General features: G+C 53.7%; 1 protein-coding gene across 2 annotated transcripts in view; it reads right to left on the reverse strand.

The window, feature by feature from the left end:
• Positions 1-13,769, reverse strand: part of HIP1 (huntingtin interacting protein 1) — a 70,527-nt gene that overhangs the window by 29,601 nt on the left and 27,157 nt on the right. For both annotated transcript variants that reach the window (XM_032789683.2, XM_032789682.2), the window contains exons 5-7: positions 9,098-9,178; positions 5,100-5,176; positions 4,665-4,726 (exon numbers count right to left, since the gene is read on the reverse strand). In XM_032789683.2, the coding sequence (XP_032645574.1) occupies positions 4,665-4,726; positions 5,100-5,176; positions 9,098-9,178 (220 nt within the window). The remainder of the gene's footprint in view (positions 1-4,664; positions 4,727-5,099; positions 5,177-9,097; positions 9,179-13,769) is intronic.

Consider the following 13,769-nt stretch of genomic DNA (forward strand, 5'->3'; position numbering starts at 1 on the left):
CCCCAGTCCATAGCCCCTTCAGGCAGAGCATCAGTCACCCCTCACTTGTACCCAGCAATCATTCTCTGCCTGCCCTTTGTTTCTCACTGAACAGAAAGGCAAAGCATTGCACGATGTTAGGTAGGGAGGGAGCCGGTGAGGCGAGAACTGGTCACATTCTGATCACAGAAACATGTCCCTGGTCTGCAATGAGCATGCAGGCTGCTCTGGCTCAGAGATGCACCGTGCATGCTAACGTGAGGGGACTCCAGAGACATCTCAGAGCGAGCAGAATGCTGGCTCATGTCTACGCTGATTTGCAATAGACAGAGAAGAAAGACAACAGGCAAAATCCTAGGCTCACAGAAATCATAGAAAATCTATTGACTTCAGTGGGACTGGGATTATACCATATCTCTCTTCCACGTCTGCCTCCTCCAGCCTGGATCAATTGAAGGACTGGGTCCTTAGTCTGGAAGGGGAGAAAAGCATCTGTTTCCATGCTGCAGCCAGCAGGGCACAGTGCCACCACAACGGTGGCACTCCCAGGCTGCTAGAGGCAGCCAGCGCTAGATTAGCTAGGCAGAAATTAGTCGGGGTGGGCAAGGCCCTGTGTTCCCCACTGCCCTTGGCTTAATTAAATGGACAGTTGGAGAACTCTGCTGTCTATGCAGGTCTGTCCAGAGCTTCTCAAAGTGATGGCTGCCAGTGATCTCTCCAATGGCTGCATCTGCACTAAGCAAGGAGGCCACTGCAGGCGCCTTGACCGTGGTTCTCGCCTGGCTGCCGGCTCACTCTGCCAGCACACTCCGATTCCTCTCCCACGCAGCACAGCATTACATCTGGATGCAAGGGCTGTAGGGTACTTTCCAAACGCACAGCAGCTAGAGGTGCTGGCTGAAATGGAGCAGCTTTGAGCTTCGTGGCTTCCTAAGGAGTAACTGCTGCAGATGGGGGTGGGTCAGCTGGCTCTGAGTGGAAGGTACCGCTCCCCCCAGAAAAGCCAGTGCTTGAAAGCTGGGCCTGCCGCTGCGTGTGGGCACAGGGCACTGCACAGACATCCCTATCGGGGCCCAGGTCTCCTCCCTGGTCCTGTCTCATCATGCACCCAGAGCAAGTCACTCCTCTCCCCTTCCTGCTGGAGCGCTCCGGAGTCCCATATTTCCTCTTCTTTCACCCCTGCCCCTCTAGCTGCCTTTCGCACCCCCTCAGTGCCATTCTGTGGCTGGGTGGAAGGGTTGCTGTTCAGTGACTTGAGGCCTAGAACTCCCACAGGCTGGGTGCAGGGAGCTCTATGAGACATTTCCTCCTTTCCCACAGGATGAATATGCTGCTTCCAACAGCGGCCTCTGCCTGAGAGCAGCCTGCTCTCCCATGTGGCAGTGCAGAGCCACTCGGCCAATGCCAGGTAGTCAGGGTACAGCCATTCCACTCTTGTTAAGCTAGAGCAGAAATCTAGGGGCAGACATCAGCATCCCTCTGGGGATGCTAGGAAAGGGCGGGATAGACTTCATCAGTGCACCAATGGCACAAGGAAATCCTTCCGAGTGCACCAGCGCCTGGCAATGAGCATAGCTCTCCCCCTGCAACCCAGACCTGGCTGACAGGGTTAGCAAGTGCGTGCCCCTTCTGTTTCTCCATATGGGCGTCGAGCTGCTAGCTTTGGGGTCCTACATCATTCTCCATGGGGCACTCATACCTGCCGAGCCACCTGCCTGAAGGGAGAGGTCCTGTATGACATCCTCGCTATGCACATCCTCTAAACTCCTGCTGGAGAGTGGATGCCTGGAGAGATGGGAGAAGAGATAGGGAGGACCTGGAGAAAGATCCCTTTCCCCTGGTGTCTGCCCATTTACTGAGTCCAGTGCCAACGTCTCAAGAATTCACCCCAGAATCCCCGTGCTGAATGCCAGATGTGCCCCCAGCGAACGCTAGAGAGATCCTTGAGTCTGCCTACGCTGGACAGACACAACCCCTGCTCCTCTGTAATGTGTTATTCCTAAATGAGGCAGGCATCGGGTGGCACAACACAGCCTTAGGGACACACGGATCTGTCCCTGTCTCCCCCCTTGGCGGCAGGCCCCACCGACAACAACCATCCTGCTCCAGAACGAAAGGAAGGCCAAAGGACCTCATGCTGAGGAATGAACAGCTGCTGCGCTCTGGCTCAAAGGGGGCTGCACATCAGTGGTGGGTGGAATCACAAAGACCTTTGGGATCCAAGGGGAGTGCAGGACCCCAAAGGAAGATGAACAGGGATCAGCGATGGAGTTTGAAAGGCAGGCAGGCAGGGAGGCTCCACGTTTCTCCACATCCCCAACACCACCCTCTCGTGCCTCCTGCAGGCCTTGCTGCTGGGGGAAGCCGTTGACATCACACCTGCAGCCGTGCTCTATGCACAGCATCAAATAGAGACTTGCAGGCTCTTCATCTCCTTCCTTTGACAGCTGAAGCATCTACGCCCCCAAGCGGGAGCACAGGGCCTTTCCTTGGGGACCGTGCCAGCCTGTTCTCTCCTTAGCAGGGGATGCACACAATGGGACAATTAGCAATGTCACCCTCGCCCAGGCAGCAGGAGGCAGGGAGTCAGTTTGGATTTCCACCAGCTTGCCTGCCTCCTCTCCCATTCGGATAATCAAGTGACATCTCTGGTAATTAGCAGGGAAGTTGAGCAGCGATTTAAGAGTAAATCAGAAACTAAGCTACACTAATGAGATGTAAAAAGGCAGAGATGATATTAGCCCTGCTTAATTCACTTAAGCTAGCAGCAGAAAAACAAAGCCAAATTCATTACAAGGCCTCCCTCCTTCCCAGTGGGGCTATGAAGCTGATGGATCAGACGAGTACCTGCGCATGGCTGTAGAGGTGCCAGCACAGAGCCCTGTCTCACTCAGAGGCACAGCAGCATTGTACTGCTCCCTTGCAGACATGGAGGAAGGGAAAGGAGGAGGGGCACGTGCTGAAGCCCTGGACTGGCAGTCAGGAGATGGAGGCTCTGCTTCCAGGGCTGCCACAGACCTGTCTTATGGCCCTTGGGCAAGTCATTGATCAGCCTTGTGTCCCACCTTCCCCGTCTGTACAATGGGGCTAGCGAAGGGGGCTCGGTTCAGTGGTGTTCGTGAGCCATCATGGCAACGCTAGATGCTGCCTTAGTTCAGGTCAATGAGACTCTGATGTGACAAACTGTACAAATGTTACCAAAGTTTGTGAAAGAAAGAGACTCACCCTGCAGGTTTGTGTCAGGAGTGGGTATGGGCCCCCCATTATGGAGTCCCACCTTGTTTGGGCTTTGATTCCATGAGTTTAATTGTTGTTACCCTCGGTTCCCGTTCTGGTGGCAGGGTGCATATACTGGAGCATGGTGTTACCCCCAGATTGGCCCTGTGACTGCAGCCCAGCACACCAGGCCTGCCCCTCCAAGGATTACTGCATTACCCATGCGAGCCCACGACACACAAAGGCACCATCTCGCCTGCCCTTATCCTGCACTATCACCGTGCGTGAGCCAGTAACAGACATGACAGGATCACCCAGGCTACATCCCAGGGCAGACCCAGGCCACTTGCTGTCTGGAGAGACACCTGCCTCCCCCCACCACATTCCAGCACATGTGCCCAACTGCCCTGCTAGAGATGCAGTAATGCCAGTGGAGTAAAGCCTACCACAACTAGGCCCTGACAGTCCCTTGCAACAGAGCCCTTCAGCACCAGGACGCAACCGGATTCATCGGCTGGACGTGCCTTTAGCACTGCGAGACAGCTGCACCACGCTGACTCTATTAAAGCACATCCTCGGGGACCCTCCGTGCTAGGACCCAACCGTAGCACTGCTCATATGAAATGGCAGCATCCAGGAACCGCCGTACGCTGACATATGGCTTTACGCCTGCTCCAGCGCAAGCAAAGCCCTCCACTCTATTACAGCCACCGCGCCCAAAGCCCTGTGTGGCACAGCGCAAGCAGTAATCACCCTGCTCAAACTCAGCCCAACAAGCAGAATCCTACAGCACTATACGGAAGCACATGGCAGCTGAGCGGAGACTGGTTCGTTATTTTCTCTCTGCTCCACTGCAACCCGTAGGAGCACACGCCGCAGAGCCAGTTGCCCCCTCATCACAGCAAGCCCTGAAGCACACAGCATCTCTGTGATGGGTTTGCAAGGGGAAAGCTGCTCTCTCGTCATGACAGCCATAAACCCCAGAGCTAAGGGCAAAGGAAGAAATTCAAGCCTGGGAGAACTCAGAGATGGGAAGCAAACCAAGGAGAGGTACGGGGAGGAAGTGCAGCATGCCACAGGGTGGAGGTGGTTCCTGGAGGCTTGGCACAGCCGGATGGAACGGAGGGCAGACAGGCTGCGGCTGGGCAGACTGGGAGGAGCCAGGCACATTTGGTCTGACATGAAATTATTTCAGCTAATAATAACTCTGGTGGAGTGCATGGAAAACAGATGACCTCAGACGCCCTCAGCCAACTCCCTTCCTACACCTAGGCAGGACAGACGGACACACACACAGAGCGAAAGCAGCTTTAGACTGGGACCCCAAACACTCTGACACCCACCCCCATACACACTGGCCATCAGGGCTGCACTCAGCTGGGCAGAGAGGGACATCACCGCAGCAGCCGGTGAGGCTGCTCCTGCCCCACAGCTGTATGTCAACAGTGCAGAACAAGTGAGAGCCTTACCCGTCTGGAACAGGTTCAGCTCACACTCCAAATAGTCAAACATCTCCACCGTCAGCTGGAAGCTAGGAAAGAGGGCACAAGAATGTTACAAACAAAAGAGAGGTCACCCAGCCCCCTCCCCCAAAACCCTGGGGAGTGGAGGGAGTTGGCCAGCAGCCCGGGAGGAGGGGGGCATCCAGCCAACCATTACTGTGAAGTACTGTTTTATAAGGGGTGGTCAGGAGGGATGTCCCAGCCTCAGCCAATGGGCACGCACGGCACCAGGGTTCCCGTTAGCATGGCCAAGTCCTCTGCCCGTGGCTCACAGCAATGCCAGGGAGAGACCCTGATGGGGTCCTGGAGATTCCCCGTCACATCTCCTGTGGCTGGGTTCTCGGCTACGGCAGGAGTAATTCCCATCATGGACGTGCCCGGATTCATGTGCTCTGGACTTACAAGTTATTGACGTCGTTTTCTCCTGCCTCATCGAGCTGCCGGTCAGACATCTGGAGATTGCCTGGGAACCGGGGGTTCTGCACGAGGAAAGAGAGGGAGTAGTCAGAGCAAGGGGCCCCCAGGCACCCATGTGCCTTTTAAACTTGCCCTTATCACAGTGGAGACCAAGTAGCCACCTCTGATTAGAGGCAGATCCCTGATACCCCGGGGGTGTTTGAAGGAATGGCTGTGTGCGCCCGGCAGGGATCTCCAAACACCCAACGGAGGGGCTCAGGTCAGAACTGCCCTTGTCTTTGGGTCTGGAGGGATGGCTCAGAGCTGGCTCCGAGACCGTGGGGCTGTAGGTAGAGGGATTGTATTTCTCTTGCCACGTTTTGCCCAGGTGTGCAGACTCCCTCAGTGACAGTGCTCACCGCCCCCAGCCAACGTTCCCTCTCTGGATTTGAAAAGCCACCCCGCTGGCTCCCACCAAAGCGCCCAAGGGCAGCGTTCAATGCAGGAAAATGCCGCTGCAGTTTACACATACACAGTCACACAATGAGCTTCAAAGAAACTGAACAGTGACGAACGGTCACACATCCATCTAGTTTCTGCCCAGCTAGGCACAGCTGCACAGCACAACCTCATGCCGAAGTTTCACAGCAGGGCCACACTTTACGTGGCACAGCTGCTCTGACCTGGGCAGCGACTTACAGGAGAAGGGCTCTGGGGCTCCCCTGGCAGCTGCCTCCTCTCGTGCCCCACATGTACTGTGTCCCATCTGCTGCTGGCTGCGCCTACCTCCTCCAGCTGGCTACAGGCTCTGATGCAGGCTCAGAGGGTTAACTGTGCTTTGGACACCTGTTCACTCAGAGGCCACCAACTCTTCAAAGAGGCCACTGCACAGCCAGCAGGAGGCAGCAACTTTGGTTCCTATTGCCTCACTCCGCGTTCGAACCAGTGGACTAGAATCTAACAGCTCCTTATCTCATCACTACTGCCCTGAGCCCTCCAGCCTCCCCATTCTAGGCAGGGTGCCTCTATTGCTCTGCCTAGCGGCTCTGTCTCCTGGGGAAGAGCGATACGGCCATGGAGGTAGGATCAGTATCTGTAGCTGGCCTGTATGTTGGAGACTCCTGGGTTACAGTGGAAGATGATGGAGCATGTAGGACACATGATCTTCCTAGCTGCAGAGAGCCAAGCAGAGAATCTGTAACCTCATCTGTCCCAAGCACATGGGGGAGGAGATAGCTGGTAGCACTGCTCCAGAAGATGAAGCCTTTTCTACATGCCACCTTGGTAACCAAATGATCATCTCCAGGTGGTTTTCAGGGAGGGCTAAATTACAGCCCTAATTAGATTTAGATCTTGGGTAGGTAACATCGGCCTGGCATCAAGGCAGCTTTAAAATAGTTGTTTAGAGGCAATTATAATCAAGAGTCCTGAGAGAGAATGAGGCCAAACCAGCAACAACCACCCCATTGCCATCAGGTGGAGCAGTAAGCGTCTGTGTATAGGGAACACAGCTGCAGCAGGCCCCAGACTGCAGCCCCGAGAAGCAGCTGCACCCTGCCCCTGCTGCAGAGCTCACCTGCACCACAGCGCAAGATGCTCAGAAACCCACAGATGTAGGGGACACTTGTGTTTGTACAGAGCTTTAAAGCGGGAAACCACTCCAAGTACCAAGTAAGTTATAGCCAGTTATTATTCCTGTTGCTGCACTTTACGATCCAGGGATCACAGGAGCGATGTAAGTGCTCAGCATTCGTTTTTTACACACATATACAGAGACTGCACGGTACATTCTTTTACAAAAAAGACCATCCTTTATTTTAATATCACAGGCATAAGAAAGCAGCTGCCTTAACAATACGCTCAATCCACACATTCCTTCTCAGTACTATGCCAGACTCCTTCCTATAATACTCTCTCCATCACCCACTGAGATTGTTGCTAAAAAGGCTGCAGTGGTGGTGAGCTGGCTGGAGGTACAACGGCAGGCCGGAAGCTAGCAAACCTGTGAGGAGTCTCATTCTAAACAGATTCAGGAGGAGCTTGTGATGCAAACAGACCAGAAACAGGAATACCCTAGTTCGGGCTGGTTCCCCACTCTCCCACAGAGCAACCAACGTTCGCTCAGCACCTTTCAGCCCAGGAGCCCAGAGCTCACCTGCACACTCTGATTAGAAAACGATGTACAGAGATTTCTTCATCCATGCAGCCACTCACCTTAAACAGCTCACAATGCACACGAGCTTGGGACAGGCTGTGCGGCATGTGATTAGCCATTGTGTAATGGGCCAGGACAACAGGGCTATCACCCCAACTCTTGTATGAGGTGCTCTGGAATGTTTACTGAGCACAAGTGGGCAGCTGTAAAAATCTTATTGCCAGGCTGGCTTCAGGGCAGCACAACAGCCTGCATTCAAGCTGCAGCAGATTTGACCAAAACGCTATCCTCTCCCTGAAACAAAATCTAATCCACAAATCCAGCCGGGAAAAGCGATCTCGGAGCACTGAGTGGGGGTCACAGAGCCAGGCACTGCCTGCCCCTGGGGAACAAGGACTGGAGCTCAGCTCAGCTCCCCCTTGCAGAGGCACCCTGGTTGATTACAGACGGTCTGCTTAGGAGCCAGCAGACAGAGGATGCTTACTGGGAGGCTGGGCTGCTCATGCTGGGTTGAACCCCGGCCCGGAGGACGTGTTCTTGTGTTAGCTTGTACTGCTATCTGCTGATAAACAGCACCCCCCTCAAGGAAAAGCCCTGCTGACTGCACCTGGCCATTCCCACCTGCGTCTCCCGTGTTATTCATACCTGGCCACAGGCACTTGGGTTAGGTTTCACTTCCCCTTCAACACTAGAGGCCCCACACGTCTCCCTGCTTGCATGAGCCAGTCACAGAGCACGGCAGAAGAGGAGCAGTGGCTCCATGGGATGCTTCCCTAACCGCGCAGAAGGCCACACACCAGCACTCTCCACAGGTTCCAGGCTTCGCAGCTGTACAGGATACAAGGCTGCTCTCTATGGCATCAGCTCTGCACAAATCCACATGCGCTTCCTTCTGGGGACTTGCTGCCAAGCACAAGCTGCCATTGGTTCCGTGCTTGAAACTGCCCCTGGGAGGGGACTGTGGGGGCAGGGGCGGTGTCATCTCCAGAAGAAGCCACGCAGCCATGGAGTCCTAGTGTGAGTGCCCCATCTCTGCGAGAGTCCAGAGAGCTGCGACCCACCATAGCCCCAGTGGAAGGCTTCCATTTCCTGAGCCCTGTGCGGTATTCCCCGCCCATAAAGCGGTTACACCCAGGCACCTGCTAACTCAAGCTGCAAGGCCTCGTCTACATGGGGAAGTTGTTCTGATTTCATGTCAGGGGTGAATTTAAAGCAGTGCAGCTACCCCATTAAAACCCCTCTTTAGCTCATGGCACGGGAAGGGGTTAAGCTAAACTGAAGGAAGAAAAAAAAGGCTGCTCTTCTACCAGATTGCGAGTGTCCCCCCGGGGTCACCCCAGGATAACTCTACCCATGGAACTGGTACAGCTTTCCCCACTGCACCCTAGCTCCCGTCCAGCCCTGTCCACTCCCCAAAGGGCGTTCTTACTGCACTTACACTTTGAATCCAGCAGTCAGCTACCTGGCAAGGCTGGATTCACGCCGAGGAGCTGCACTGCGTAACGGGCGCCCTCACCCACACAGCACACGCTAGTCACCAGCTCCATGAGGCAAATGGGCTAAGCAGGCCTCACATTCACCAGCTGCTCAGCACTCCCGTAGGAGAATGTACCCCTGGGGGACTGAACGGGTAGAGCTGCAACAGACCCCAGCACCAGACCTCAGCTTCCTGGAATGGATCATAGAATCTCAGGGTTGGAAGGGACCTCAGGAAGTATCTAGTCCCACCCCCTGCTGCAAGCAGGTCCATTTCCCAACCAAATCAATGGATCAGATGTGGGTGGGAAGAGAATGGTCTGTTTGGAGGGGAGGAGGGAAGAAAGGAGGCGAGGATGAGAAGCGGCCTTACTTTCGTATGGAACTCCATTTTGGTTCTCAGCAGTTTGAGGTAGATGCTGCACAGCTGCCCATAGCCCTCACTCAGATGACTCTGTGGAACAGGAGAAAGCAGAAAATGAGGCACCAGGGTCTGATGCTGGTGAGACACCTGCTCTGGGATGCCAAGGTTTGCACCTTCCCTACTGGAGAGGCCGGCACTTTATGGAACTGCATGACGCCTTTAAGACGCAGGCCTACAAAATCTCCCCTTGTGCTTTATACATTCCTGTCCTCCCTCTAGTTTGGGTTTGTTTATTCACCCCAGTACACAAACGGACCACATGGCTCAGCAACTGGGTGCGTCACCCCCTGTATTTACTTAAGTTGCACATTTCAAGTCACTAATCTTTCTACACCAATAAACTATCTGCAGCCCACATTCTCTGTTTCCAGGGCTCCCTGTTTCCCAAGGCACTCACTGCAGGACAAGGTCTCTTTGCTCCCAGCTCCTGAGCTCTGCTGGCTGCCCTCCGAGCAGGGCGGCTGCTGCTTCAGTACTGGACACACACAATAGCATTTCCCCATTGTTTCCCAAGCTAGCCAGGTCACTGCATGCAACACAATTGCTGACAGTGCCAGACCAAGCCAAAATGATTGGTGCTTACCATGCTCATCTCTGTCTGCTAGACAGATCGATCAGCATGTTGTTAAAAAGCCCAGGAAAGGGGAAAAACCTCACAGCAACTAGGGAATGAATCTTTACAGCATGTGGCATACACCAGAGCATACATCACTGATTCAGAATATTCTCCCACCCACTAGGAGAACATTACCCACAAGCTGAGATGCATCTTGGCAAGAGGGCTGTTGTCACCTTTGCATATACCCTGGACTATGGCATGATAAGGCTCAGAAGAGTTAAGTTCTGATATGTGACCTCTACCCACAACATATCCCTGAAGATCTTGATACCATGTTTAAAAATCAGGGTGAACAGGCTCAGGCAGCCTCTGGGAGGGTCTCAGGATGAGGTGTGCACCAGATGTATTCACTCAGAGACTAACTGGCATGGTCCCCTTCTGCATGAAGCATTATTCAGCCAAGTTAGCTGCTGGACTGGCAGAACCCCTAGCCAGACTAGCTGGCCCTGGTACCAGCGTTGCAATTGTAAGTCTCCTGCTTCTGCAGAGCTGGGGTTTAAGCGCCACCTTGGTACAGGGGAGGGGGGGTTAAACACCTTAGATTTGTATTTGTTTTAACAATTCATACTGAAAGCAAAATTCTGAAGCTGAAGTGAGTGGAAGCTCTTCACACGCATCTGAGACTGGCTCTGGCCCCACGTGCACGCTAGGCTCTGAGAGCACGTGGTCCCCCAGCCTGCCAGGCTACAGTTCACAGTGGGCCCCCTTTGAGCATCTGTTGCTTCTGGGCTAACCTCATTGCCTGGTTCCCTAGCAGAGCTTTATGCCACCACTTCCAGGCACAAGGCTCACAGGTGTGGGCAGGGAACAAATGGCTGAACTAACTTACAAAGCGACGAGATGGCAACTCACCTGTTTCCAATGGCAGCAATTTGCACAGGGCTGGTTTAATGCTAACCAAAGCAGGCAATGAGTGCATAACACCTGCTGCCCAGGGAGGGGGATGGGAAAATATTCACAATCAAAGAAAAAGGAAAGGTGCCACATTCAGCCCCAGCAGAGAAGAGTCACTGGAGTTGCTTGGGGGTGGTGGGGAGAGGGAGGGCAAGCAGAGATGTGCTGGGAGCACACGAAATCTGCTGCCCACTGGTGAGCATCACACGAACACATCCCTGGGAGCAGAAGGGAAAACCTCAATGAATGGAACCTGTCAAAGGACAGAGCGGAACCCAAAGCAAGACAAAAAGTTGTGTGCGTGTCTGTGCACCTGGTCATGCAGGACTCTGCCTGCACGTCTCTCTGGGTGTGCACGCTGCCAATTCATTTGCCTCTTTTCGGAATTCGTAATCCTTCCTGTTTGACTCATTTTAATGACAGTCACTTAACGCCTCCCAGCTCTGGCTCTCCATTCTGCACAGAGGGTACTGGGGTTGGGGGGAGGGAGTGTTATAGCAGAACCACGGAGAACTTTTTTTTTTTTTTTGTTCCTTAGTACCGTACAGCACCCAGGAGCCTTTGTGGGGACAGGCTTAGCCTATTAGCAATAAGTGAATTCATCTCTGGCCTGTGGAAAGAGACTGGTCATCTAACTGCAGCCCATTTCTCCACAGCGTGGTATAGGAAAAGCTGTCAAAAGAAGTGGGGTTTGCTGATGACACGGACTTCCCAGACAGAGCCTAACACTGGGCTGCCTCTGCCCCATGCGCCTGTTGCTCTCTCTGGCTGCAGCGTGTGGATCCTGCTTGCTGCTTTTCATTCTTCTGACAGTTCTGCTTCATAACCCAAGTCAACCACATGCATTTTCATGGCATCAGTTGGCTCAGCACCTGCTCGGGTAGCTCCTTGGTCTTTCCTCTGAAATCTCGTCTGCCACATTAGCTTGAACGGTCAGTGGTGGGACGCCACAACAAGCCATGGAACTGGCAGCAGCCCAGCAGGCTTTCCTGCCACCCCGGCTCAGGTACCAAGGAAATCTTACAATATTAAGAAACTGTACTCAGCAGTGGGGAGAGGAATCTCCTAATGCCACCCCCTCCCAAAGAGGATCCTGCACAACCAACTGCATTTGCTACAGGACTCCTGATCTGCTCACATCAGCTTTGAACCAAACCCACCAGGACAACACACTCCTTGTGATGTGGCTAGAGAGGGCAGCAGGGCAAGCGTGGCTCATTCTAAACAGCTCCTATCTCAGCCCTTACCCCAACAGTAGGCACCATGGCTGGTGTACTGGGCCCCAGTTCTGCAATAGCGCCTATGCAGCTGACACCTATGCCCTTGTGGAGCTCCACTGACTTCCACAGGGCTCTGTTCATGCAGCCCCCTGTGCAAAGAGCCATTACTGAAGGCAATAGGTCCCCTGCAAGTTGCTGGTCAGGTTTGACTTGTTTTCCGCCAGGTAACAGAATGCCCAGTGGCTAGATTTGGCCTTCCCAAAGCACCTTAGGTTGTGAGTATAGACCAGGGGTCCCCAACTCGGTGCCTGCTGGCGGTGCAGAAATTCGGCAGTGACGCCTCTCAATGACGCCACTTGCCACCGACAAGTGACGTCATCGAGAGGCGTTGCCGCTGAAATGCTGCAGAAATTCAGCGGCATTTCGGCGAGTGCTCCACTGCCGCCAAGGTTCTTCATCTGGTGCCCGCCAGACAAAAAAGACCCTTACCCTCTCGAAACTCTGTGTTGGGTGAAATTAGCTGTTAGGATTGGAATCTTTTGTAACTGATTATTGGAGAACCCCCGCCCCCACCCCAAATGAGCAAACATCCATACTGTCCCCAGCGAGACAGGGAGTGAAGCAGAGACACTCCTGCCTTCACAGTCACTCAGGAGAGACTGCACACTGCTAGCAGATACATCAGGAATATGTCAAACCAAAATAATCGCCATTCACGTATTAAGAATGAGCTGGTGCCTTTCCCAGCCTCCTCAAAAACAACAGTCCACACCCTGTGCAGAGTCCAAACTCACCCCTTTTCTGACTGGACATGGACCCCGGGAATGAGAATTGGGATTATACAATTGTATCATCTTGATCTCTGTGTAAATTTTGGCCCAGTGCATCAGGAGGCAAAAGTTAAGGCTGGGTGGACATTGTGAAGGACAAAGAGTAAAGAACTGGGTGACCAGGTCCTTTAGCTGCCAGCATCCAGCCTGTCTAATATCTGGGTTATTAAGGGGCTGGGGTGTTTTTGTGAAGCCAGGGTAATATTTTGGGTGTTCGCTGGACTCCAGCGAAACTAACTTCAACCATAACTTGCCTTCCACATAGTTTTTGTTTATGAATTTCTTGTACTGCCCCCATCCATTTAAAACGAGCTCCCACAGCTCATCCTGAGTTTCTGTCTGACCTCTGCAGGAGAGGAGCTCTGCTCCATTTAGGATCTTTTACAAATTTTGTGAGGCTCCTCAAAGGATTTCTCTTGGCCAGATGTTCGCAAGCCCACGGGAGGTCCGCGTGAAGGCCCCTGGGCAGAGTATCAGCTTAGTGGACAGCATACAGGACAATGGTTCAGGGAAAGAGGCATCTATCCATGCTGAAAATTTTAACCCCCATGCCTTTCCTTGTCTCCCCAGGTTCCCTGCACTCACCGCCTGCCATGGCCTCTCTCACCTGCCCCATTTCATGTCCCCCATCTCCACTAGGCTACCGAGGCTCCCTGTGCCCCTCCACGTGATATGGGTAAGCACGGACTCCCGGCTACTCCAGCTGCCCTTGTGACCCTGACACTCTCCAACCCCCCTCTTGGAGGCCAGCCTCACCACCTTTCCGTTTGCTGTTTAGCGCCCCGCCTATGGCTGGGCCTAGCAGCAGGAGCTCTGTTATAAATGTTCTTCACAGTAAACTCAGCCCAATGCACTCAGGCTGGGTCCCTCCTCTTAGCAAGGCCAACCCGGCCAGACAGATCTGGCGTTTCTAGGCCAAGCCATTCTGGAGCAACGAGGAGCCAAGATTTTAGAAAGTCAAGCAGAGCTCTGATTTCCAAGCAGCGTTGACTTTAAGTCTCCGATTTCGACCCCGCCTCCTAGAGTCACAACACAAGGACACAATGATCCGAGCCTCG

Source organism: Chelonoidis abingdonii, chromosome 20 (assembly GCF_003597395.2).
Source record: "Chelonoidis abingdonii isolate Lonesome George chromosome 20, CheloAbing_2.0, whole genome shotgun sequence".
NCBI classification, from domain to species: domain Eukaryota; kingdom Metazoa; phylum Chordata; order Testudines; family Testudinidae; genus Chelonoidis; species Chelonoidis abingdonii.